Here is a 26,567-nt window from a genome sequence, read left to right on the forward strand (position 1 = left end):
TGTTTTAAGTCAGGATGTTGTTGTTGTTGTTGTTGTTATGGGGTTTAACGCCATTTTTTCAGCACAAGATAGGCTATACATGGCGGCCGGTATTAATGGTGGAGGAAGAACCAGGGAAAACCCCAGAAAGAACCACAACCCACGAGAAGCTACCGACAAGCTTTCTCACATATCCACATTGGCCGAGCCCGAGACTGGAACCCATGCAGACAGAGGTGAGATGGCAGTGATCCGTGACGGAGAATGCTTTAGACCACTCGGCCACTCGGGGCCCCTTATAAGTCAGGAGAAATTGTTCCCATTTATAAATACTTTTACAGCAACAGTAAATTCTGAAAATCATGACATCATGCTGTAGCCTCTACCTGAATTCCATATAGGGTAAATTCCCAGCATTTTGGAAGGCCACATCACTGCCTTATTTCAACAAATGGTAGTCTGTACCCTGGGCTACCTGAATTCAACACAGATTATCCATTTGGAAGCTGCTTACAGATACCAGTGTAAGCTAACTTGTGATGGACTGGTGTCCCATCCATGAAAGTCTTACTTTTTTGTTCTTTTTTTTTGGTTGCTATGGAAATCATAATAAACACCAGCCTTGCAACTCAAAAGTATCTCACAAATAAAACTGTAAGTAGATTCAAGGACCTGTTTGCCACATGATGCTGAATAATTCTGAATTCTGTATTTTCCATACATTCCAATGCCAATTCTTTGATGTCCTTCATTGGGACTGATACTTTACTGGTCAAAACAAATATCCAGGTATCCAAGATAAGACCTTTTTTTTCTTCAACTGTTGAGTGTTGAAACCATCAGTATTATTCTGTAGCAACAACAAGATTTTCAAGCTGGATTTTAGACTGGCACCATTTTCATTCAGGATCAATTATTGCAGACATCACAAAAGGTCTTTTTGTGAGAACTATATTGATATAACCATCCATTCAGGTGGAGTAGTGATACTGTACCGGGGTGGGTGGGTTAAAACTAATTTTAATACTGCAATATCTACCTGTTGCTATTGCATAGCTTTTACTTTTTTCATGTTAACAAACCTTGTCCCTTCTATGTGAATACATCCTCCCACAGAGTAGAGAATTGTCAATAAGATGTGGTCCACTTATGCACCTCACCCACCCATACCATATCAGTCATCTTTTTCTAAGGCAATGAATATGCCAGGATATCAGAGTAGGGTGGGAGGAAGGCATTTGGCAATAGCAACAGTCAGCATTGCATAATGAAATTTATTTTTACCCCCCACCACATTTTAATAGCAGCAAAAACTTGCCTGCTACTGCATTGCTGAATTTGTCTGTTAGGTAAGTAGGCTGATGTGTTACCTGATCAAAAACAGAAAAAAAATGGAATGTACTCACCATTAGAGGAAGAGATCCACTTAAAGAATGTTGGTGTTTGAGCAGAGGTGGAAGGAGGAGAACTTTGTATGGGATAGTCAAAATGCTGCCTTCATGACATTGTCCAAGGAAAAATTATTTTGTAATTCCCATTAAACCAGAGACAGCCAGTGTCAACAGACAATACATGAATCTTGCTAATTTTCTCATGTGCCAAAGTGAACAAAAACAGTCTTGAGTGTGAGGTCCTGTAAGGAAGCCTTGCTCAATAGTTCATTGAGGATTCTGGTTAAAGACTAGATTCTATCTTGACAAAAAAAAAGAGGTGGAGATGGGACTCTGCAGCTCAATATAAATTAATGATATTAGCAAGGTGTGAATTCAAACCATTTCCTGTACTATGAGAGAATTTAAGTGTGTTAGAAATAGCAGTTCTCATCCCTCTCAAAAAGGAACAAATTGAAATCAGCAATGGAAGTTACAGAGAGACATAGAGTATCAACATGTTCAGTACTGAACCAATCACAGAAGATTCTCCACCTGTCATCATAGTCCCTGGATGCAGAAGCTCACCTCGCCTGATTTATGCAACTTGCAACCCTGCCCAGAAACTGGCAGAAAGATCATTCTAGACAAGCCAAGTATGAAGTGTGGGCTATTGTAAAGAAGGGAACCCCTATGTTGCAACAGAAGATTCCTCCTTAAGTAGAGACCTGGGTTGATCTGTCAACAGGTTTCAAGATCATTGAACCACAGTCATTGGTGCCACAGTGGGACTATGAGAATGATATAGGCAGTGAAGTCCTAGTAGCAGTTGAAATGGTGAAAGACAAATGTAGAAAGACGATCCCAATGGAAGCTGAATGCATCTAGTGCCCATGCTCTCTAGTCTGGGACTGAAGAAATATAAAAGGAAAGTCTGTGGATGAGCCTGGTTGAAAATAAGTCCACCAGTGGCTTTCCACATAGTGAGAAAAGGGACTCAGTTGTGGAGCGGCAAAGTGACCATTCCATGAGGACTGTTTTGCCAACCTGGACAAACTGTCTGCTAATATGTTCTTCTTCCTCCAAAATATCCTTTCACACTGTGGCTGGCTTGGAAGATAATCCCTTCCAAACCTCCTCACAAACAGAAGGGGCAATGTGAATCTCCTTGATATCAGAGATATGCTACAGCAGACATTTTGTTGGTAGAGACCATGACACATCAGCCCCTTACTATGTTGATGCATATTTGCAATGTTGAAAATACAGCTTTCACTTCTAGACGTTGATGTGGAAGGATGATTCATCATGAGCCCAATGATACTGAAAAATTATGTCCTTGGGCTAATGAGCACTCAAATGGAATCTGACTTAGTGGTGAACAGAAAGGCATGGGGATCAGGTGCGTGCATGAGGATCCGTCAGAAATCTGTCATGATTCATCCACCATTGCCAATGGTAATGAAAATCTGGATCTAGATGAACCAGATCTGATAAACAATATTTCTATCAGTTTCACCTTGTGAGAAGGAGCAAGTGCAGAGGGTGCATAATGAGATGCCCAAAGGAAACCAGACTGGGAGTGGCATTTTCAAGGTTACCAATAAGAATGGTTCAAGACAAGCAGACAACTAGGTTTATGCTCATAGAGCCTCTAATAGTGCCTGGATTTGATATATGTAATCCTGTGGGACCTGGACTAAGGTCTGGTTCATAAGGATATTAATTCCCACAAAAACAAGGTCCTAACATGGCCTTTTTGAGGTTGGGTAAGAGACCTAACCCATTTACTGCAGACCAACAATGGAACAGATCATGCTGGTGGGACTGAACCTGAACACTGTGGAACAGTCAGTCATCAAAGTAACAGAGAATCTGAGTTCCCAGTTATTGGAGGTAAGATACTGCTACTCCCAATAACTCAGGTGAATACCCTGGGTGTGAAAGCAATTCTGAAAGGATGAACCTGGAACTGAAACATTCCCATTTCAAGCAAAAATAAAGGTTTTATCAAAGTGGAGAAAATATCAGGATGTGCAAATATAGACATCCTGAAGGTTGGTGGAGAGTACTCAATCTGACAGATGTAATGTACCAGATTGAAGTCTACATCTTTTATGCTCCACCAGAAGAAACTGGTTTAACAGGAAAAGATCGATAATGATTAAAAACTGCATGCTTTTCTTAGTGACCAGGAATATTTGGGAGTAGAATGCAGGAGACTGATCATTCAGGACCCTCTCAACTGCCCCTTTCTGCAATATGGTGTGCACCTTTTCCCTGAATTTCACCAGATTGGACTGGTGAAAAACAGTGGTCCTTGATAGAGGAAATTGTTCCCAAACTAAAGTCAGTAATGCTCACTCACAATAAAAAGTACAAACCCATCATAAATGATGCCTGGCAAAGCCTCTAAACAATGGCTTAGACAAGCATTTACAGGGTGTTTGGGAGAGGAATGCGAGGCAGGAGATGACATACATTGATAGGGCTGTCCCTCCCCCAACTTCAGAAAGGAAGATTGGTTAGAGAACTTCCTCCTAGTGGCTTTCGGCATTTCTATACCATGAACCCTACTGATAAGGAAGTCTCAGTTGATGTTGCATATTGGACTGTGGCTGTATCTGTTGTAAACATTTTATCAGATCGCCCCAGGGGGGCAATTTGCATTAGTACACCACCTAGCTGACTGCTATGGGCTGGGAGAAGATGTAAAAGATCAGTGTTGATGATCTTCAAACCTTGTAAAGTCAAGGTAGGGATGAGTCCTCTCAACAGGTATTTGGCTGAAGGTCTTGACTGTGTTTAAATGAGACCTTCAAGCAGACCAGTGCAATGTGACACCAGATGTGTGAAAGTTCCACTAATAAAGCTATGGTGACAGAAAGTGAAAGCCAGGATGGCTTGGTCACATCTTCCACCACGCACTAGTGTGGATGGGTTCAAAGCATCCTCCTTCTGCATACTAAATGAAGTAGCTGAAAAGAGGTTAGTATAAGAAGGTATGGCTTGTTTTGCTTAAATTGGAAAGCATGCCCAGGCTACATTTGAAATACCCACTTGGGACACACCTGCATCCAACTGGGGAGGTTTAATGGGCCTGGTTGTGGTTGATTCTCTGAGAATTTTTCCAAAATGGAAAGGATCTTCTTGGGATGTGTGCCAGATAGTTATGGACACCATTCTGCTGGTGGTGGTGGGGCTAGTAGGACAAAGATATGTCAGCCTAGTTCATCTACTTCACTCATTGTGGTGTGTTCTGTCCCTCCCATTCAGGAGGATACGATGCACAACCCTGAGATAGGCAGTGCACTTCCTTCCTCATGGAAGGCAGCAACATGCTACTCTGAGATGAGCAATGCACTTCCTTTCTCACAAAAAGCAACATCATGCTATCCTCAGACAAAATGGTGGACATCCTTCCTCACAGATATGATGTTATCCTGAGATGAGCAGAGCACCTCCTTTCCTCATGGAAGGCACCTTCACACCATCCTAGATGAGTGGTGTACTTCCTCACAGAAGGCAGCATCACAATATCCTTGGAAGAGTGGTGCACTCCTTTCCTCATGGAAGGCTGCATCATGCTACTGTACACGTGAGGGTTTTCAACTTCTCCCTCACAGGAACAGCCAATCTACTTTTCAAATATGCATTCCCTCTAATGGGAGAGGTCTTATCTGTCTCCAAGGAGACTGGTCCCATAAGCTCCTGGAAAATGGGAGTGTTCATCTGAGCTGAAGAACTAGTCTTCATACAACAGGCTTTGTGGGACACATGAGAAAAACATGATAATTCAGTCTATGAGGGAGACTATATCTCCTCTGCCTTCCATACATTCTTCTGGAATCGACTAGATTCCAGATTTCATTAGTCTATATTGTGCAGAAAGTGCAATAATTCTTACATATGCACTTTGAGATGGTGAGGCAGTCTGGGTGAGTGTCCCTTCTTGTGGCCACACCTTGCCACAAACTGTCCCAACATTGTTCTGTTAAATAAAAGTTATCTTAAATAGAACAATAATAATGACAATATGCATTATTTTACATGTGAAATTCACCTGCTTGAATGTAGTGTGTGCTATATAAACTCCTGTGTATATGCACAAAGTAATCAGAGTCACTTGTGAGGAAATGTCTTTTTTCTTTACAACAGATGACATTCAATTGTTAAACCTTTATCGTATTCAATAAGCAATTCAGACAAACTCAATAATAATGTGATGCAAGAGTGAAATAGAAAAAACACAGAACTGATGTTTAGTCAATTATTTCATTAAAGGAATTACAAATTCCCATCAAATGAGTTAAGGCCTATGTTATAATTTAACACAAGACTTACCTGTAACCAACTATATTTTGAAAATAGGGATGTACTCTAACCCCATCACAGGTGAGATACATGGTAATCTAACAGGTAACTAAACAAACTAAGTTCTAAAAGAGAGTGGGGTTACCAGCATCATAAACACAGAATACATGTAACATCAATATAATATTTGTTGAAGGAAGATTGCAATGTGGTGAAGCACTAGAAACACTCGAAATGTTCTCTTGTCACTGAATCGACAAATGTCCATTAGCATGGCATCCTTGAAAAGATGACATTTCTGTGCATGGGAATGCAAGGTGCATGAGTGGACTGTGTCTTGGGAGGATATATTATCATCCAAAGGACAAGGTTTTTGGCATGAAAAGAATAAAGCTACATGATACTGATGGTTATGTTAATGCTGCTATTGAAAAAAAGACTTTGAAAATGGCTACCTTAGTAGATTCTAAATCAGCATCACCTTCATATATGGACCACCCAGGCACCATAAAAAGTCTTGCAGTGAAAACCCCATGTTAAAAACTATTTGTTCAGGAGAAGTTGCAATAACAAAATGTCACAATGGCTGCTATGTTGATAATATGGTCTGCCAGATCAGCACCATTTTAATTTAGAACCCACCAGACATCATAAAAAGCCTTCTAGTTAAAACTTCATGTTGAAATGACCATCTGTCCAGAAGGAGTAGCAATAACATGATTTTCAAGATGGCCACCATGATGACAATATTTATTTTGATTGGCACTATTTTAATTTTACACCAACTGGACATAATAACAAGTTTTCTGATGAAAGTCAAAATATGACTTTTCATTAAGAATGAGTAGACATAATGATTTTCAATATGGCTGTCATGTTGGCCATTTTGGATGTCAGATTGACACCATTTCCATTTTAGACCAACTACACATCACAAGAAGCGTTTCAGTCAAAATCTCATGCTGATATCCATTCAGTAGAAAAAGTGATAACAAGATTATCACGATCATCACAGTGATGGCCGTATTGGATGTCTGAGCAGCAGCATCTTCATTTAGGACCAAACAGACCAGGGATGAATGTGTATGTAAAGTTTCAAGGCGACCCTCCAAATACTTAAGAAGAAGTAGTGATGGATTTTGGATGAACAACTTAAAGATCATTGACAGCAGACTCTAATAACAAATGCTAAGAAGAATCAAGTATAAGCAAATGGTTCTGTGCATCAACCACTGAAGTTCTTCTAATGTAATTTTTCACTGGTTGTAGTTTTTCTTATGTGCTTTCTCATTGGCTGGATGTCAAAATCTGCAGCAGCAAAATCCACAATACAATATCTTAAACTTGAACACTAATGTAACATCACCCATGTTTACATTGAAAAACCTGTCTTTTCTTGACAAATTTTTTCTAAAGTATGTTGGAACATGAGTAACAGTCTTGTACTTTAGGATTTGAGGATGCTAATGGTAGGTGACTTCAAATTTTCAAACACTTGGCTGCAATTATCAATTAAATCAAGTTCAAGTGCCTTAAATGCACAAGGTCACATACTAACAAGCAAGCTAGTACAAGAATTACCTACAAATATGGACTCTAATGTGCCAACAAAAGAGCTATGCTTCTTAAAGAAAATGGTTACTGCTTTAATATAAAGTCATTTGTTCATAAGGAAAAGACATGAAGTACATTCATGCTGCTAGAAGTGGTGTTGATGATAAACATTCTGACTGCTGGCACACTAATGAAGGGTTGTCATAACAGATCATAATCTAAGCTTTTATGTTTATTAATGAACAAGAAAATGTAGCACATTCTTCGCCTTATACAAAAAGCATAGTATACTTTATGCTTCAAAGATTGTTCAGAACACAAAAAGTCTTAACAGCAATGGTGTTTACTGACGGTAAAAAGTCAACTGCACACCAAGAGGAAAGAATCTAGAATTGTTTTTTTATGAAATGCATATCCCTGTGCTTCCCCATTTGACCTCCACCACAAAGTTTCAGCCCCTCAGGTAGGTCTCAGAGGATAAGTACTGCCTCTGGGGCAAATGTCAGTTGGGTATGTGCATGGTTATCAGGTGGGAATCTATAATTTTCAAGCTATGACCCAGGAGTTAAGCCCCTACAGAGGCAAAGAAGGACCCAGTGGCCAATGGCTAATTATAATTATAAATGTCCAGTAAGTTATATAGTTACAGGGTGGGGATCTCAACAATCTTCATGTAATGACTTGGGGATTGGTGCCATGGATTTGCTTGCACGCTGGGGTCAAAGTCAGATGCCTGTATACATTGTCTTTCAAGCCCAGTAAGTGTATATAAGGTTATAGTGTGGAGATCTCAACAAACTATGTTCTTGGGGTATGGAAAGATCCTGGGGTATCACCTGGGGAATTCCAGTCTAATATGTGTTGACCTTTACATATGCCAGTTCTTAGACATGTGCAACATAAAACTCAGAGGTACTCAGAGATTAGTTGAAATTTTCACAGAAACAAAAAAGAAATGTTATCCCATTAACAATAAATGAATTTGAAGATGTCTTCTTGATGGCACCATTGTTGGAATAAAAGGTAGATCTATAGGGTGTGAAAGACAGATAACCTGAAAGCAATCACAAACATTGGTTAGGCAACCATATACTTGCACACACAGCAACAGGAGACTGAACCCTGAACCACAGAGGCACAATGCAAGTGCATTATCATTTTTTATTATCTTAGGTCATACATTTTATGAGCCACTTTAAAAGAAGGTGTAAACCTGAAACTGACCACACAGCAAAGGGTGGTATCTGTCAATTAACTATCCCATTATGAAGATTCCAAATGAAAACTGCCAGCTAGGTGTGATTCTTTACATAATCATGTGACCTGACAAGTGCTTGCTATCAAAATAAGACAAGTGGCACAAATTTACTATATAATATATGCAGATTCAAGGCATTATAACATTTTTAGACCCAATTTTCATGAACTCTTCACAATATACTTACAAGTTTTATTTCAATCTCTGGTAAATTTGTCAAAACAAACAACACTAGTTTTACAGAAACAAATATACCAATGAGTAAGCAGAGCTTTGATTTCTTTTTTTTATCTGTGGGTCACTTGTAGGTAACAATTAGTATGCATAATTGTAACATGGACACAATTCACTACCATCACTGTTTGTACTTGAAAGCATATGATGTGTAATGTCGGTTAAATAAATCTTACACTTCAATCATTGCCTTGCTCTTTCAGTGAAAACAAAGTTAGGATTTACCTGACACATGGAAGAATTATTCAAACAAAGCAAGCAATAAATCCAACTTGATGAAGTGTATGATGTCCTCAAAACCAAAGAAATTAATACCAAATGAAGGACACCTAAAATTGCTTACAAGTTCATATCAATAAAAAAAAAATTCAAACAGACAATGAATTAATAATAAATGTGCACATTTTACATGTAATAGCCAACTCAGATATGACCTCTGCTAAAATAAAGTCTCTGTTTTAAATCTTCTGTATACTTAACCTTAAGCAACAAGTCACCACAGCTTGCAATTTAAGCCCACATCTAAGGTTTTGATAAATTAGACAATTTTAACACTGAGGCTAACTTAGACATATGGATATACACATAGACACTAACTGCTATGTCGAGCTTCACACAAATTGCTGGTGGACTAAATTTTGTCTAATATAAAAACACTTTATATTTCTTTATGTCAGTCTCTAGCAAAGTTCTGTGATTTACACCTTCCCTAGAAGTGCTGAATGAATACAAAGAAGAAAAGAGTGAGTCACTCAGAAACCAATTCAAATGCATACATGCATGCTGCTTCTATAGTTTGTGTTTCCATAATCTGGTGGTAGACTCATCACAACCTGACAATAATCAATGTGGAAATAAGGAAATCGTTTTGTTAGCTGCTAGTCAAAGCATTTATATATACAAATGTAAAACAAAAAACATAAAAAAGGTAACTACATTTGACACATTGTTACTAAAAAGATGAAATACACATTACAATCATCACAAATATGAATACTTTAAATTAATACAAAAGATTTTATTTTACTCTACAATTGTGCACTTGCAAGGAAAGTACTTAAAACACTTCAATCCTAATGTTTGGGCCTTTAGAGTATGTTCCAGGGGGTAGGACTGCCCCAATTAGAAATTGTAGGCTGGGTATATGCATTTTTCTTTTCATTCACAGCACATATGCCCTCAGTTAAATTGCAGGATCAATTGTTTCCAAGCTGTGACTCAGGAGCAACATCTCTTGGGAATAGGGGTAAGGATAGACCTCATGCCAGTTGCATATATACATTTATCTATTCATGCCCAGGAAGTGTATATATCGCTATATGGTAGGAATCTTAATTGTGTTTCAGTTATAAACCAGGGACTAAGCCACTGGGAGTAAGGATGGACCCTGGGGTCAAAGTCAGTTGTATGTATGAATTGTTTTGCCAAAATATATGTATAACATATCATTATATAGTGGGGATCTCAAAAAGATTCTCTTTTTAACCGAATGGGGAAATTCCTGAGGGTGGGGAAAGGCCCCAGAACATCTGCAAGGCATCTCAGTCTGACATCTGTGAGATATTTATTTCAAACAACTCCTATCCCTTTTACCCCATCCCAAGTGGTATGATGAAAATTCTGAAAGTGTTGGCACAATTTGAACACTTAGGACAATAACTGCCACATGTTTTATGTGTCTAGCTTTTACAGTTTAAGGAGTTCAAGTGGCATCAAACGTATACCCATGCTTTGTGTCTAGTTTTTAAAGTGTAAGTTAGAGGAGTTCAAAACTGCATTACATATGTATACCCATGCTTTGTGTCTAGTTTTTAAAGTGTAAGTTAGAGGAGTTCAAAACTGCATTACACATGTATACCCATGCTTTGTGTCTAGTTTTTAAAGTGTAAGTTAGAGGAGTTCAAAAGTGCATTACACATGTATACCCATGCTTTGTGTCTAGTTTTTAAAGTGTAAGTTAGAGGAGTTCAAGTGGCATTACACACGTATACCCATGCTTTGTGTCTAGTTTTTAAAGTGTAAGTTAGAGGAGTTCAAAAGTGCATTACACATGTATACCCATGCTTTGTGTCTAGTTTTTAAAGTGTAAGTTAGAGGAGTTCAAGTGGCATTACACACGTATACCCATGCTTTGTGTCTAGTTTTTACAATATAAGCACTTAAGCATGAACTAGCAATGTGTCCACATCACATGTTGTCCCCACCATTAGAATGTAACTGAGAACAAAGTTCTAAATGAAACAGGCAATATAACTTGCTTATATTAGGTAATGTGTCCATATGACATGGTGACCCCACCAACAGAATGTTTTAGATGGACAAAGTTCTAAATAGATGATATAAATCAATTATATTTCATCTCTTAGTGAAAGAATAACTTGATCAAGGTCTTCTTAATGTAAAACCTTACAACAAATTTGGTTTCAATCCACAAATACTACAGCTGAGGGTTTACATAAAAGGCATGCATCATCTAATTCATGTGCACAATAATATCTTTATATACAAGGTATGGTATTTACTCACTTATTATTCAAGTCAAACTGCAAACAAGAAAGACCCTGATCTGTCTTATCATAATGTGATTGCAGATCAGTCTGTCTGTTTTAATGATTACTGATAACAAACTGCAGAGACCTAATATGATTGGAAGTTTACTACTGAATACACATTTATTCTACTTCCAACTGCAATGGTCATATTGGGCCCTCTGAATGGGATATCATAATGGAAGAATCAATGTAATCATGGTCCTAACCTATACTAGTAAATCATAAAATGTAGGTTACAACAACCTTTGGTTGTATGGGTGCAGAACAAACAGAAGTTCATCCAAATATCAAAGTTTCAAGATTCAAATATAAACAGCACCCAATAAACATAAGATTTCAACAAAGTCACCTAAGCATGAAACATAAGTCATTGATACCTGTAGTACTGGCTGAGATACATACCCTCACCAAGGATCCATATCATGTAAAAAAAATCACATGGTCCTGAGCAAAATACAAAACTTATCCAATATCAGAAAAAGATGAAATATTGGTCATAATGAGCTTCTTTTGTTGTAAGGGCATGATACAAAGATACATACAATCATCTTTTGTTGTAAGGGCATGATACAAAGATACATACAATCATCTTTTGTTGTAAGGGCATGATACAAAGATACATACAATCATCTTTTGTTGTAAGGGCATGATACAAAGATACATACAATCATCTTTTGTTGTAAGGGCATGATACAAAGATACATACAATCATCTTTTGTTGTAAGGGCATGATACAAAGATACATACAATCATCTTTTGTTGTAAGGGCATGATACAAAGATACATACAACCATCTTTTGTTGTAAGGGCATGATACAAAGATACATACAATCATCTAGCTTGATATATGAATATGAGCTAATATGGTTCAAAATAGTTAGTGAAGGAAGGAGGATTGTTTCCTTTCTCCAACATAGACACACTTTAACTCCCTACATGGAATCGGGTCACATTTAGTACTTCCAGTCCAGTACCTACAAATGTAGTTCTAGTCTATATTTAGAACATTTTTTCTCTCTCATTTTGGTGGTGATAGAAGAGTTTTATTTATGCATGCTTGGTAGGGATTTAAAGGTAATTGTTTATTCTTGAGAATATGAGCTCAGGGTGTGGTTGTCCGTGTGTATTATGGCGATAGGGCACAGTGAGTAACAAGGCCCTAGTGATGATCCAGAAGTGAAATCTGTGTTCTGTTTACATGCTGCTTTGTTGACAGTCCAGCATCTCAAAAAAGAGCAGGTCAACATTTGACAACAACTTCACTGTGAAGTCATCTTTGAAGGTATTTTAGATTAACATATGATTTGTATTGATTGTCACACAGTGGAAAGGTCAGTACTGAGAAACAAATGTAGAGAACATATAGTAAAATTAACTCTGTATGTCCTGTCAGTGCAGTATTTGAGTAAAGTTTAAATTGTTATAAAATCTTTATTATTAATGATAGACACATGAAATCTGAATATGTTTTGTATATTGACTTTGAAAATATATGAATGAAATTAAAAATAAAAAAATAATTTTTACTTTAAAAATTTAAATGAAATTTTAAACAAAATAAAAAAATTAAAAAATTTGTCCATAAAATGCATATATATAATATTTTTTGGGAATGATATTAAATGATACCAGCATGTATATATTCCTACACCATATACAAGCTCCAATGTTGGATATTTGTCAAATTTTGTCAGAAAAAATATCTTTGTAAGTCAAAACAAGACCTTCATTTAAAATACACGAAGACAACATTCTATTTTGTATTGGTCATTCAAACTATTTATTAGGGGTCCAAGCAGTTAATTTATGTGTTTATGATGGGGTCACTTCCTGAGTACCACATATCTGCTTGTATAGGCTTCAGTAATTGTTTATAAACAGTTATAAGGTATTTAGTGAGAGGACAGAGATAAAAACTTTATACTAGAACATATTCAAGTTCTCTACTAAATCATTTAAACTGTCCGAGAATGAAATACAGGTTAAAGGGATAAAATATACTTTTCCCAGGTATATTTATCCTTGGATGTAAGAAAACAGCAAAATGATGTAAGTTGAACACAGAATGCATTCCATTTTATTGTTCAGTTTGGTTAAGATACTGATTGGTGTAGTGCAGCATTGTGGCCTATATGATGTTATGGGAATTCTAATGATTGATGTTATGGGAATTCTAATGATCCATCTTGTTTTATGCATCATTAATTACTAATAATATTTGTTAACTGACACTCCAAAGATTTCATAAGAAATATTCAAACAGATTATTTGAATTTAACTTTGTACAACTGATCTTAACATGGTTATATATCCCACATGAACAAATATCCATATATTTTAGAATGTTTGGGATCAAAAGTTCACATTCAGTACATCATATATGCTGACACTGTACCTATAGTGAATCTGTAAGGCACATATTTGGCTGTGTGCAATGAAAATATCCCAAAATGTTATTTTCATCATGAATATGCCAATGTATGGCAACATATTTAAATTTAGTACTTTGAGAGAGTGTGGTACTGTAGCATCAGCTTATATCTGATTCTACTGAATTATTGAGCTTAATAATTAGTAACCAACACTCTTAAAAATACACTATAAATATTCAAACAGATCATTTGAATTATGTTGCACATTTGATCTTAACAAGTACATTGTATATGTCCCACATATGCAAATTTCCATCCTTGTTTACAAGTTTTGGGGCTCAGAATTTCACATTTATTTGGTGATATAGGATTTATTGGTACCTATAGTTGATCTGTGTGGCCACATTTGGCTGTATTCACTTGCAATATCCAAAATTGTTATTTCCCTCATGAATAAGATTGCTTATAGCAATATATTTTAATTTAGTACATTGTCACTTGACTTTCCTGTATACTCGTATGTACTAATGTTTGCACCAATGATCAAACCTCACCACCCCAACATTGCCTTAAACTTTATGATACACAGTCTACCTGATTAGTTATTTAACCTGTAAATGGCTAAATATGCTTCAAGAAACCTCATATATTTTTAGGATAAATTTATCACTTTAATACATGGCCATTGCTTCACATTTCTGAGTGTCACTCTGTCAAGTTTAATATTTTTTCCCATGCTTGTTACTTTGAAATCACTATATCTAACACATTTTAACTTCATTTACCTAGATCTTACTGTTTTCTAGAATTAAGTGAAACATACTGATCTTTTCAGGTCTAGCCTGGTATCTGGAACAAAGTGTCAGAGTTGGATCAGCTTGCAAGCTCTCCAGTAGTCTGGTGGTGATAGCAAGGTTTCACAAGGGCATGTGCAGTGTACTGCCATAAGTGCACCACAATGATACATAGCACCTCAAAGACATGGCTTAGGTCTTCATGAGAGAGATTAGCACCATTTTTCAGTAAGGCAGAGCCTCCCTAGAAACTATTTTCCTATCCCATCCATTGTCACCTTTTGTAGTTTGCAACATTGAAATGGAATGCATTTTTGCTACAAAACACGATAGTGGTCCCATCAGAAATTTAAATCTGAGTATGCTATTAGTTATGCAAACAACTGCCTAAGTACCTGACACAATAAATATGGAACATAGCACCTGTCATTGTTTCTTTAGTGTGTACACCTATATGCATCTGGACAGGCATATTGAGGTTTGCTGCCAAAATCACTATGAGCTATGTTGTTTCACTACCCCTGGGAAAAATGTTATCAGTTATACAGACCCAAACTACCATTTGTTTTAAATATCATTCATTAGTCAACTTTGCTGTCTAAAATCTGTCAAACTGTGTTTAAAACTTGTATGAAAATTTAAGTTTTCAATAAAATTTAGTTTCTAAAATTTAAATGTTTATTTAAATTGCCATTAATCTAGGATTCAGCCAATGTGGGCATGTGAGAAAGCTTGCCAGTAGCTTCTCGTGGGTCGGTGGTTCTTCCCGGGGTTTTCCCGGGTTCTTCCTCCACCATTAATACTGGCCGCCATGCATAGCCTATTGTGTGCTGAAATATGGTGTTAAACCCAACAACAACAACAACATAAATTGCCATTAAAATGTAATTTATCAATATTTTCAAATTTCAAAGATATTTTAGACAGGCATTATCTTGTATTACAATTAGTTTTTTTTTTAGTGCATTGAAAAATTCCAATAATTAAGGAAGATATAGCAAATTTAGTTTTAGTTTCTCAAGACCACTTGGACCAAAACTTGCACCATGTGGAACACCAGTACTACACACTTTCTGACAGGTGTTACATGTTTTGTTTGCAAGGAAATTCAAAAAGACTTCATGTATAAAGTTGAAATAGATGTAGCATGCAAATATAAAACTTTGACTAAAATAGGCATAAAAAATTAGGCCTGTCAGGAATCAGGTCACAGTTAGTACTTCCAGTTCAGTGCCCATGAATGAAGTTCTAGTCTATATTTAGAACATTTTTTCCTCTCTCATTTTGGTGGTGATAGAAGAGTTTCATTTATGCATGTTTGGTTGGGATTTAAAGGCAGTTGTTTATTCTTGCGAATATGAGCTCAGGGTGTGGTTGTCCATGTGTATTACGGTGATAGGGCACAGTGAGTAATAAGGCCCTAGTGATGATCCAGAAGTGAAATCTGTGTTCTGTTTACATGCTGCTTTGTTGACAGTCCAGCATCTCAAAAAAGAGCAGGTCAACATTTGACAACACCGTGAAGTCATCTTTGAAGGTATTTTAGATTAACATATGATTTGTATTGATTGTCACACAGTGGAAAGGTCAGTACTGAGAAACAAATGTAGAGAACATATAGTAAAATTAATTGTGTTCTATGGCCACATACAAAATCAGGAAAGTGCAAAAACTCAGTTAACAATATTTATAAATGATCAACACAAGTTATATCCTGTACTCAATAAGTTGGCAATGATCGATCCAAGTTATCCCCTAAACCCACTGTAGAAAATTAGCAACACAATTTTTATTTTTGTATGGTAATAAAAACATTAGATGCCATGGTATTTGTTTATCTAATGTTACTGAATGTAAGAAACAAACAACTTTTAGTCACACGACCCATGATTGCTATAACTTGATTTTCCCAAAAGTTTTCACTAATGAAGAGTCCTGAAGTCTCTTTGAATCCAGCAAACTTTATTTGTAAAATTGTGACAAAGTATGACCAAATGATCAAACGTTCAATAACTCAAATCCAGACTGTTGGACAAACAAATAATACCCTTATGGATAATATATCCAATGAAGTTTCTGCAATCATGAATTTGCATTAAAATTTTAACCAGTTATTTTGGTCATATTAGCAATCATACTAATGTGTAAAAGTATTGAAAGGTAAATATATCATTATCATACTATACCTGCTTTGTGAAATCAGCATCTAAAATATCCCATGAAACAATGTTATGGTCCATAAGAGAGACAAATGATTTTAGAAGCAAAGCAAGTGGCTCCCCTTGGCTGCAAAAAAAGAAGGCAATATAAATGGTTTTAGTTTCTAGGATTACAAATTCTTCCAAGTCACTTAAAAAAATCTAAAGTAACCAGTTTACATACTGTGCTGATTCAATGGATCATATTTACAGTTTTGAAGTTGACTATTTAATTCTTACCTGGAACTATGCATACATCAGATTCTACCATTCAGTTTATGGAAGCCATAAAACATGACCAGCACTAAATGTGAAATCACCTCATAATAAGGTATGTTCAAATGATAATGTGATAATAATGCAAGCAATCATACAAATATATTAATTAATTGTGCAAAAGTAGATTATAGTTGGTGCTGAATAATTTAGGAATTAAAGTAAATACATTTTGTTTTATTACTAGCAAAAAGAATCCAATTTTATGGGATCCACACAGTAAACTGAGAATCATTATATTGTGGTGGCACATTCCTAAAAGATAGACACTGAAGATAAATAAAGTGTATTATGTTGATGTTTTGTTTCTCAGGCTGCATAGCACTGATATATTTTGGACATTTTTAAGTTTGGCAATAAAGAACAAAAATGCAAATTTTGCCAAAATAGTTTGGCTTGATGTTTTACAGCACACCAACATAGACATGTTATTTAGTGCAATGGCAACTGGAATAAGTGATGTACTAATTGTAGCTTACCCAGCCTGATCAGATTCTAACTCTTACCTTGTCAGCTGCAACTCTGGCACATTAAATGCTGCACAATGATGGTTTCTCATAACTAAACAGTACCATTACAAGTATAAACAGTTTACCAAACATTACTATAAGACAAGATATGTGTTCATGGGAAGAGTTACTGAGTAAAGTGAGCTTCTGAGATGACAATTTATTTTTAATAGAACAGGAGAATGAGCTGATTCAATAAAGACATGAGATTATAATATATTACCCAACAAAACAAGAACCAGAATGAAGGTTTACTAGACTACCATAGCCAATTTATATCAAACATGACTTTTCATGGATTGAAAGACAAAAGATTAACAAGGCAGAAGATCAACGCAATAATCCAAGGTAGGACAGCTCATAGTGACAGCAATACTCAGAATCAGTAGCAAGCTAGATACATGTGACAGAAAAACCTATTTGCCCAACTTAAATGATTTCTTGCCTTTATTCCACTAGTCTGTAGATGGTTCAGTACATGTATAGTATCCAATTTTCACAAAAAAACCCTTGCACCTTGGCAGGTGAGAATCTATAATGTACATTGTGTTAATGGTAAAAAGTACTGATCCTCATCTGCCAGTCCATTATATAACATCAGATCTAGGTCTATGCTCCTTTCAAAATTGTGAAGCCTATACATGAATAATGAGAATATTATCTAAACAGCCTTTTGAGGAAAATGTTCAAGCCAATAGTTTCTATACACAGGCATGCATTGCCTCCTGTTGACCAGAGAGAAAGACGAAGAAAGGCTTTTTGGTTAAGATGTATACATTACTGTTACCTATTTTCAAGTTGCTCAAAATCATCCCTGTCAAATTAGATATATAATCGTAAGTTTAAATTAATGTAAAATAAACTTCTGCTTACAAAAAATATGCATACTATACTGTATTAACCTGTATAAGATATACATACTGTACTGTATTAACAGTGTACAATACACATACCATACTGTATTTACCAGGATTGAAAATGAATACTATACTGTATTATACAACTATAATTTTTCTACTCCAGAAAGAGCCAAAATTTTACTGTCATTTCCTACAAGTAGGAAAACAATACTTCTCCTTCTGATTCCATACTCTCAAACAAGGATGGAGCTAATTTACCCTTGAGGTTTCCTGGTTATAAATGCAGCACCCCTAGCAATGAAATGCCATCACTAGTAATAAACAAAGCTCTCTAAAGGACTTTAGTTAAGAAACCTTGTAAAGTATCTGAAAGGTCCAAACCATAATTTTGATGAATACAACAATAAAAAAAATATTCCATTCCTTTTCACAGTAGATAATATAACCAAAAGGTCTGTCTGAAATAAGATCACATATGGAAATTATGTACCAAAACATTACTATACAGTACAACCCATTTATGGAAGTTCAAAATTAATAGGCATATGTCAAAAATATCACTATCACAGTAATGCAATGCTAGATGATGTCATGTTGTCATCAGAAAATACCCAGATCATGATTTAACACTCATATGATCCAGATTTTCTGATGCTGACAATTCAGAGTGATCTGTCAATCAAGATAAAGTGATAATAATATATATGTATTTACCAGGATTGAATATGCTTACTATACACAAACCAAAGTGTATTTATCAGTATAAAATATTTATATACACATACCAAACTCTTTTTTATCAGTATAAACTATGCATACCATAACCTAGTTAGCAGTATAAAATACACCAATCATTCTACAGTTAGCAGTATAAAATACACCAATCATTCTACAGTTAGCAGTATAAAATACACCAATCATTCTACAGTTAGCAGTATAAAAAAACACTACTATAGTCAACAGTATAAAAATACATTCTAGTCTGTCTGCGCTTCAAAATCATACATAGAATAAGATTTTCCCTGACTTGTCAGCAAATAATATTAGAATATATCTGAATTCACCTAGTGTGCCTAACAAAATTAGCCCTCCCTGGCTGAATTTCATTAGCTAAAAATAAATAGTGATACCCCTTTGATCCCAGGATTGACACCAAATCCTGTGAAAAAAAAATGAAAGGCACGTTCTCTATATGGATGTAACTGTGGGGAGGCTGGGAGGGTGTATTATGATTGGGTAAGTATTTTCGACGAAACATATTTTACTTGAAAATATTGGTTTCCTCTTCAAATATATTACCCAATCATAATAACTTAGGAGAATAGGTAAAAGGTGGAAGGAGATAGATCCTGAAGAGATGATCTTCAGTCTCCTAAGGTATGTGAGACAGCTTCAGATAACCTGACTAGAAGATAGGCTCCATATGTCTACAAGTGGCTTTAAAAGGGAAATATTTTCCCTCCTAATAATCCAGCAGAAGTCATGAAGCTGCATCTGTATGAAACTGTCAAACAACCTAGAAAGGTAACCTTTTGCCCTTAGGTAAGGTTCCTCCAGATCAAACTGACCCGTTTAGGATTAAAGATTTCTAATAAAAACTGCAGAAGCGTACTCAGATCTCCATCCCATGGCATTGATAATTACAGTTAGAGAACAGTGTCACTCATATACAATGTTTGTGGTAATGTTCTCACTTCTTAAGCTGATATGTGAAGCAAATTCATTGGTGTGGGTTTAGTCCAATACATGGAGGGTGTATTGTGATTGGGTAAGTATTATCGATGAAACATATTTTACTTTATTCAGGATGAAAGTGCCCATGTTAATATATCATCCTTCCCCTCTTACAAGGCAAAATGAGGCATGATCTCCCTTGATGCAATGACTGTCTTCCTGAATACCACTTTGTAGCTTACAATGGGTCCTGTAGATGGTCTTGATATGAAGTGTCCAGAATAAACAGTAATATTACTAATATCTAATTATCCATGAATGGTAGCCTGTTTTTGGCAATGAAAACAGTGGGCTTCATAAGTGATACTGACCTATCTTGCTGGAACTGCATGAAGATGGGTCCATCAATATGAAATATATTCAATGATTTTGCATGCTGATCACCAATGCAGTGATGAGGCTGGATTTATATAAGAGGTGAACTAATTAAGTCCTTGAGAGCAGTTCCAATGGTGTCTTGTTCATCTAAGTTAATACCCAAGATAAATTCCACTAGGGCAAGGACACATCATCAGTGGCCAGGTGAAATCCAAAATGAACAGATCATCAGATAGGTCTTAGGTTTGTGTGATATCCTCTATTCCATGACAAAATAATTGTGCAAGTGATCATGGAATAGTAGGTTTAATTGTGATTGGTGCTGTTTCTCATCAAAGAGCCAAAGGAAGTTAGCTACTGAGGTATGGATGCCTACATTGGAATAAAGTGCTCATGTGTATAATGCAATACCTTCATACACCTCTAAGGTGGATGGTCATGTCAATGAAGGGATTCTCCACCACTTGTTGTGAGAACTATTTGTTCTTAAGGGCATCCAGACATGCAGGTTCATTAACTCTGGGCTGGGATGAAACACCTGCCATCATGGCTGCTTAATGGAGCAGAGGGAATGACTTGATTCCCTTCCCAGGACTGTGTTATAATTCTGATGAGGTTGGTCAAAGATTTCCCATAAGAATGGAGTAATCAGCATGAGGATAAACTCAGATTTTTTTTATTCCTATATTGCCTTCAGAACCTGAGGTGTTGAAGTGAATACGTCTGGCTATTCCGATCTACAGAAAAAGCATAAATTATCCAGGTCTATTGGATCCAGGACTGGTGTGACAAAGGTGTGGACTCTGGCATTCCACCTTGTCGCCAAAAGGTCATTATAGCTCAATCGCATCAAGCATCTATTGGGTGAAAAGACCATTCTGTTTGCATTAGTTCCTTCTTGCTGGACAATGAGTCCGCCAATACATCAGCCAGTGTAAAATCTATTGAACCTGAATGTGGATTTTCACTGAGGACAAAACTTTAGAAAATCCCAAACAAGAATACCAAGGTCTGAGTACATGTACTTGGTTCCACTTTGCTATTTGGGGTAAGTCACCACAGTGAAGTTACCGGACTGACTGAGAAATCCATTCCCATGTAGGTTTTCCAGCCACCAATGAAAACCTTTCAAAATGGCTTTCATCCCAAAGATGTTGATATGAAAATAATGCTCCTGAGGGGCCACAATCCTATGGTATTCCTAAACAAAAGGAAACTTGCTCCCCCAGTAATCTGTGTAAACATTAGTAGCAATCGTGATTGACAGAGGTATCCCCAATGTGAGTAAGGAGTGGTTTCTCTGTCTTCAAGATGCAACCTCAAATTGTGCAGATTGTGAAAGCTGGTCCAATGGTTCAGCCTCCATCTGGACCACAGAATCATTGTTATGGCAGCCCACAAATGCAACCATGGACTAAGACATCCACTACTGCACTGAGCAAACATCAGCTGGCAAAGAAATACTCTAGAAGATGGATTCCTCCATATAGACAAGGAATCTATCACTGCACGAATTTAATTGTTGTTCCTGGTGGAACATATTCCATGGTTCCCACGCTTTTCTGAAGATAAATTTCCATGGTTTTTCCAGAATGAAATTACTTTTTTCAAGGTACATATATGACCATTACTGATTGGCATTAAAATACATTTTTGATTGTAACATATGCATTTTCTGAATCTAAAGATGTTTTTCGGTCAAGCCTCTCCAAAACATCTAAGTCAGAAAAGATGATCATTTACAACACCAAAAAATGTATAACACAAAACAAGTCTGACTATATTCCTATAAACTGACATGTAAAGTCATTTCAATGTACAGAACAAAATTTCTAACTTTACTTTGCTGACTGCATTATGTTGCTATGTGGAACAATATAATGAACATAAATTAGTTTTGTTTCCTTTTAAACCCTTAATTCTAAAGTATGAAGAAAAAAAACAATGAAAACGAAGGATTAGAATCTTATCTTGTAATGAAAAATGTTTAACCCTGAATTTATATGCCAATAAAATACCAAGCAAGATTTTTCAAACAACCTAAACTCCTTAAGACGATTTGATTAAAAATCTATCAATAAAAAAAACATTTACAAAAGGGTCGATTTATTTTGACAAAAGACTTTCAAAAATTTATACTGTTGCATAAACAAGGACTGAATTTTCTGTAAAATTTATTTGTCTTCTTGCAATTCAATAAACCAGTCTCTAAACCTGTATTCACACAGGGTCTCATATCGTTTTATAATATATAAGACAAGGGACGAAAATTTCCCATTTAACCTGTGTTCTATTTAATTTCTGAAACCAATGCTTCAAGCTACATGTCACCGTGTAATAGTTTCACACCAAAGTTCAACTAAGAGATTCAACATTTTGGACAGCAAATTTGGCTTAAAACAAAGAGCAGTCTGTTTTCTAATCCGGATTTCCTCCGAATATTCCACCCCATTTTTCACTTTTGGACATTTAGTTTGGGGTGTTGAGTCAGAGCAATTGCATATGGAAAATTTAGAATTTGCTGCCACCGTGTGGTAGCCACATATGGTACAGTAAAAGTCACATGAGTAATGTATTTAATCAGCAAACATGTTGGTGGCTTTTGTTTTATGATGTTTATTAAATTGTGAGAATCTTTTAACAACCACCGCATTGTCTGCTGCTTGGTTGTGTATGCAGTTATAGAAGAAACACATGCTGGCTATTGTTTGAGCAACGATTGTATACAAAATTAATTGAAGACAATCACAAGGACAACTTACTGGCTTTGCTCATGGACCAGTAATAAGTAACATTTCCGATAATGTTTATTTTGGCATAACACTTCAAGAACCTGGTGATATTGTTAAATTTCAGAAGCTACACCATGATTGTATTATATTAAAATTCATATGCAAACTCTTCCCCAAAATGATAATAAATGTTTTACACACTATTTCTCGTACTTAAAAAATATATATTTTTTCCTGGTATGAGAAAAATAAACATATATGTATTTAAAATTTCAGGAACCACACCACGATCATATTAAATTCGAATTCATACGTGATCTCTTCCCCATAATGATAATATATTTTTATACACTATTTCATGTACTTTGAAGATTTTTTTTTTCTTCATGTGCGAATGAATAAAAAATTTTGGGAGTCACACCACGAATGCGTTATATATGATTTTATGTTCTAGCGGGGTGCGTTATAGCGGCATTGCAATGTACTCTCAATTTCTGAGAAAATAAAAAAAATTAATATCGATTTAATATAGATAATTTTCATATCAATTTCATGCAGATATGACTTAACAAAAAATTTAACAAGGGCCATCTGGTAAGGGGCTAAGCTTTGCCACCACCATGTTGTCCTCTTGTGATGCTAGATTGGTTTCCATACCTTCCAAGTAAAATAAAATACGGATATTGAGCTGTCTGTGGAAAAAAATCTACTAGATGAATCTAATGCATGGAGTGTTTGGACTGACTCAACAAATATGTTTATGGCAAGCATCCAAATGATCCATGCTGCAACCTCCGAATATTCTGGTCAGAACTCAATAAATTTAACTCAGAATCACTTTAGTTATGACTCAATTACATAAACACTTTGGGTGTCAAGTGGTGTCATAAACTTCCCAGTGTTTTCCCAACTTTCATCAATATTTTCAAACTTTAAGGACTTTTTATGGTTAGTAAAAACTTATCAACTTTTTCCCAATTTTCCGGTAACATGGGAACCCTGGTATTCTTTTATCTGAACATGAATTCCAGAACTAGTCAACTAAAATCTTGAAAAGGTTAGAGATGTCCTTGTTGACAAGGAGACTGAGAACAAAAAGGAGAGTAACACAGAGCTGCCAACCCTCCAGACTCACAATTAGTGAAATGAGGGATAAAAATTAGTGAATTTTGAACACAAGCAGTGAAAGGTTATATCATAACACTAGCTCCATCCACTTTAATGGTCAGTACTGCATTATATGAAAATCCAAAAATATATATTAAACATTATTTACACCTATTACATGTACAAATTTATTTGCAGCCAAATTTACTGATATACACAAACTTCAAGCTATTTGTCATGATATGATGCTAAGGCAGGCTTGAACTTCCTCAGCTGGGCTATGGTAAATTTTTTTCAAAATATAGTTCAGGTTTCTGGCCTGGTGGTTGATCTCGGTGACTAAAATTTGTTGGAAATTTTCAGCATGTAAGGAGGTACTAAAGCTGTCTTATTTTTCCTCATATTAGGAAATACCCTTTCACTGTTACTGTTGCTTATCTCCATCTGAGAATGACATTATATTGAACAGGAAAACTTACAACAATGCTTCAGCATTGGTAGCTTGCAGGACTTCTGTTCTATATGCTTTTTGCTAGCAGTGTGTTTTTCACATCATTCTGCCATGTGCCCACAGGGGTTCATATCGTTGCTTACAATTATCTGTCATACATGTACTATAGAATATTATTGTATAGTACATGTATGACAGGTAAATTGAAAGCAACGGTATGAGCCCTGATGCAGATTCCAAATTCTAAACATTCGCGGCACACTAATGTGTGAAAAGCACAATGTACATTGATGTTTCATGGCTGAATGCATGGTCAATTTTTGGTGTGCTCCAATCTATGCTTCACATTTTGTGGAATACACATCTCCTTGGAGGTGAAAATATTTTATGTGTAGCATAGCTTAATCATGATATGATATTAATCCAGAAGATGAAACATCGAACAGTTAACGATTAGCGTTGTCGGTGCATGCACCAAAAAATGAACTCTAACAAATTATGATATATGCTAATCTTTCAGTATCTCAAAAATTCCTACAGTCAAAAAAGCGGTCTTCATATAGTGTCTGTTTAAAAAAAATTACAGTTGCTATGAGTATGTACATGTGCCATTTAAAAACAAAGTTGGGCCCCAGTTTTCTTCACGAATATTTGCAAAACTTCTATTGTAAATATAATTATATACTTTAAAATGTTTGCTACAGGGCAAACATTAACAATTGGCTATAGTTCTACTAACATCGCAACTAGCAATACAGGACCATTATTGACATCAGTGACCAATGCTGCTATTTTGACTAGCACTTAACAGGATAAATGTTATTTTATTCCTGATTTAAGCTGATTGAGAATCTGGGAATTCATGATCTTTTTGTACAATGTGTGAATCCATGAATCACTATAAAGATTCATGAAAATTCACGCCAAACTCGTGAGGGTTGACAGGTCTGGTAGCACATGAAGTAATGTCTTGCACCAATATATAATTAGCCTGTTGCTTTGTAGCCTATTGCATGTGAATCACAGAACTTCTAGAGGCCCACTGAGCGGGGACATGAAGTCATGCCTCTTGCACGTCCACAATGACTGCATAGTGAATACAATGGATGGCATTAAAACCTGTTGCTGCATTCCATTATCAATCCATGAGCATGACAAGGGCAGGGGGAATGAATGTGTGTCAACTGAGACAGGGAGGGTCTCATGTAACACTAGTGAAAATGATTGACCTCCCTTTGACTCTTCCACTTAGTTTAGGAAACCTGTGGTATTCGACAGTTGTAAATTTGGTAGGACTGCTTCCCAGTGGCACATTCTCAAGGAACATTCCTGCAACCTATTGTTGGTTGCCTTGCAAATCTCTCCCTTGTAGCTGGGACTGTGAGGGATGGAAGAAATATATCTTTGGTGGCTTGTTGCGAATTCCATCAACCAGATCAATAAAGAGATTAGATGATCAGGGTTGTAAGCATAGCCTATGATGGTCTTTAAATAAGGTGGAGGTGGAAAACACTGCATCTCATTTCACCTGTTGTAAGTTCATAGCTGCTGTTACAGCCATGGCCATAGGATGTTGGGCCTCTATGTTATGAAATGGACTATTCTATAAGCATGCTCCCATGTATTTCTGGTTAGATTTGAGGTCAGAGAATGAAAAAACTGTTCCACCTACTGAAGACTGCCATAGATACCAGATCCAGTGTTGATCCCATGGTCATGACATTTTGAATCAATTCATCAGTATCCAAATGGAAAATGGAGAAGGCATTTGTGAGACAAAATGCTTGCAGATGCTTGGAACTTGTAACTCAAGATGTTAGCAATCCCAAAATTTCAGCAACTTCTTAGTTTATGGAAGCAACCAAAAGTTGATTCTTCCATAGGAAATGACAACTTGATGTTGGAACTGTAGACCTGGCAGATGATATCGAGGAAAGAGGAGGAAAGAACTCTGA

The 26,567-nt window shown here is 36.1% G+C and overlaps 1 protein-coding gene across 2 annotated transcripts in view; it reads right to left on the reverse strand.

The window, feature by feature from the left end:
• LOC149782526 (engulfment and cell motility protein 2-like) overlaps positions 1-26,567 on the reverse strand; it is a 139,060-nt gene that overhangs the window by 85,013 nt on the left and 27,480 nt on the right. Inside the window, exons 7-8 of one of the 2 annotated variants that reach the window (XM_089933955.1) lie at positions 16,614-16,713; positions 9,486-9,542 (exon numbers count right to left, since the gene is read on the reverse strand). In XM_089933955.1, coding sequence (XP_089790081.1) covers positions 9,486-9,542; positions 16,614-16,713 — 157 coding nt within the window. The remainder of the gene's footprint in view (positions 1-9,485; positions 9,543-16,613; positions 16,714-26,567) is intronic. The other variant, XM_089933956.1, reaches the window with a different exon arrangement.

This window comes from Sinohyriopsis cumingii, chromosome 15 (genome assembly GCF_028554795.1).
Source record: "Sinohyriopsis cumingii isolate HCF-2022 chromosome 15, ASM2855479v2, whole genome shotgun sequence".
Taxonomy (NCBI): Eukaryota; Metazoa; Mollusca; class Bivalvia; order Unionida; family Unionidae; genus Sinohyriopsis; species Sinohyriopsis cumingii.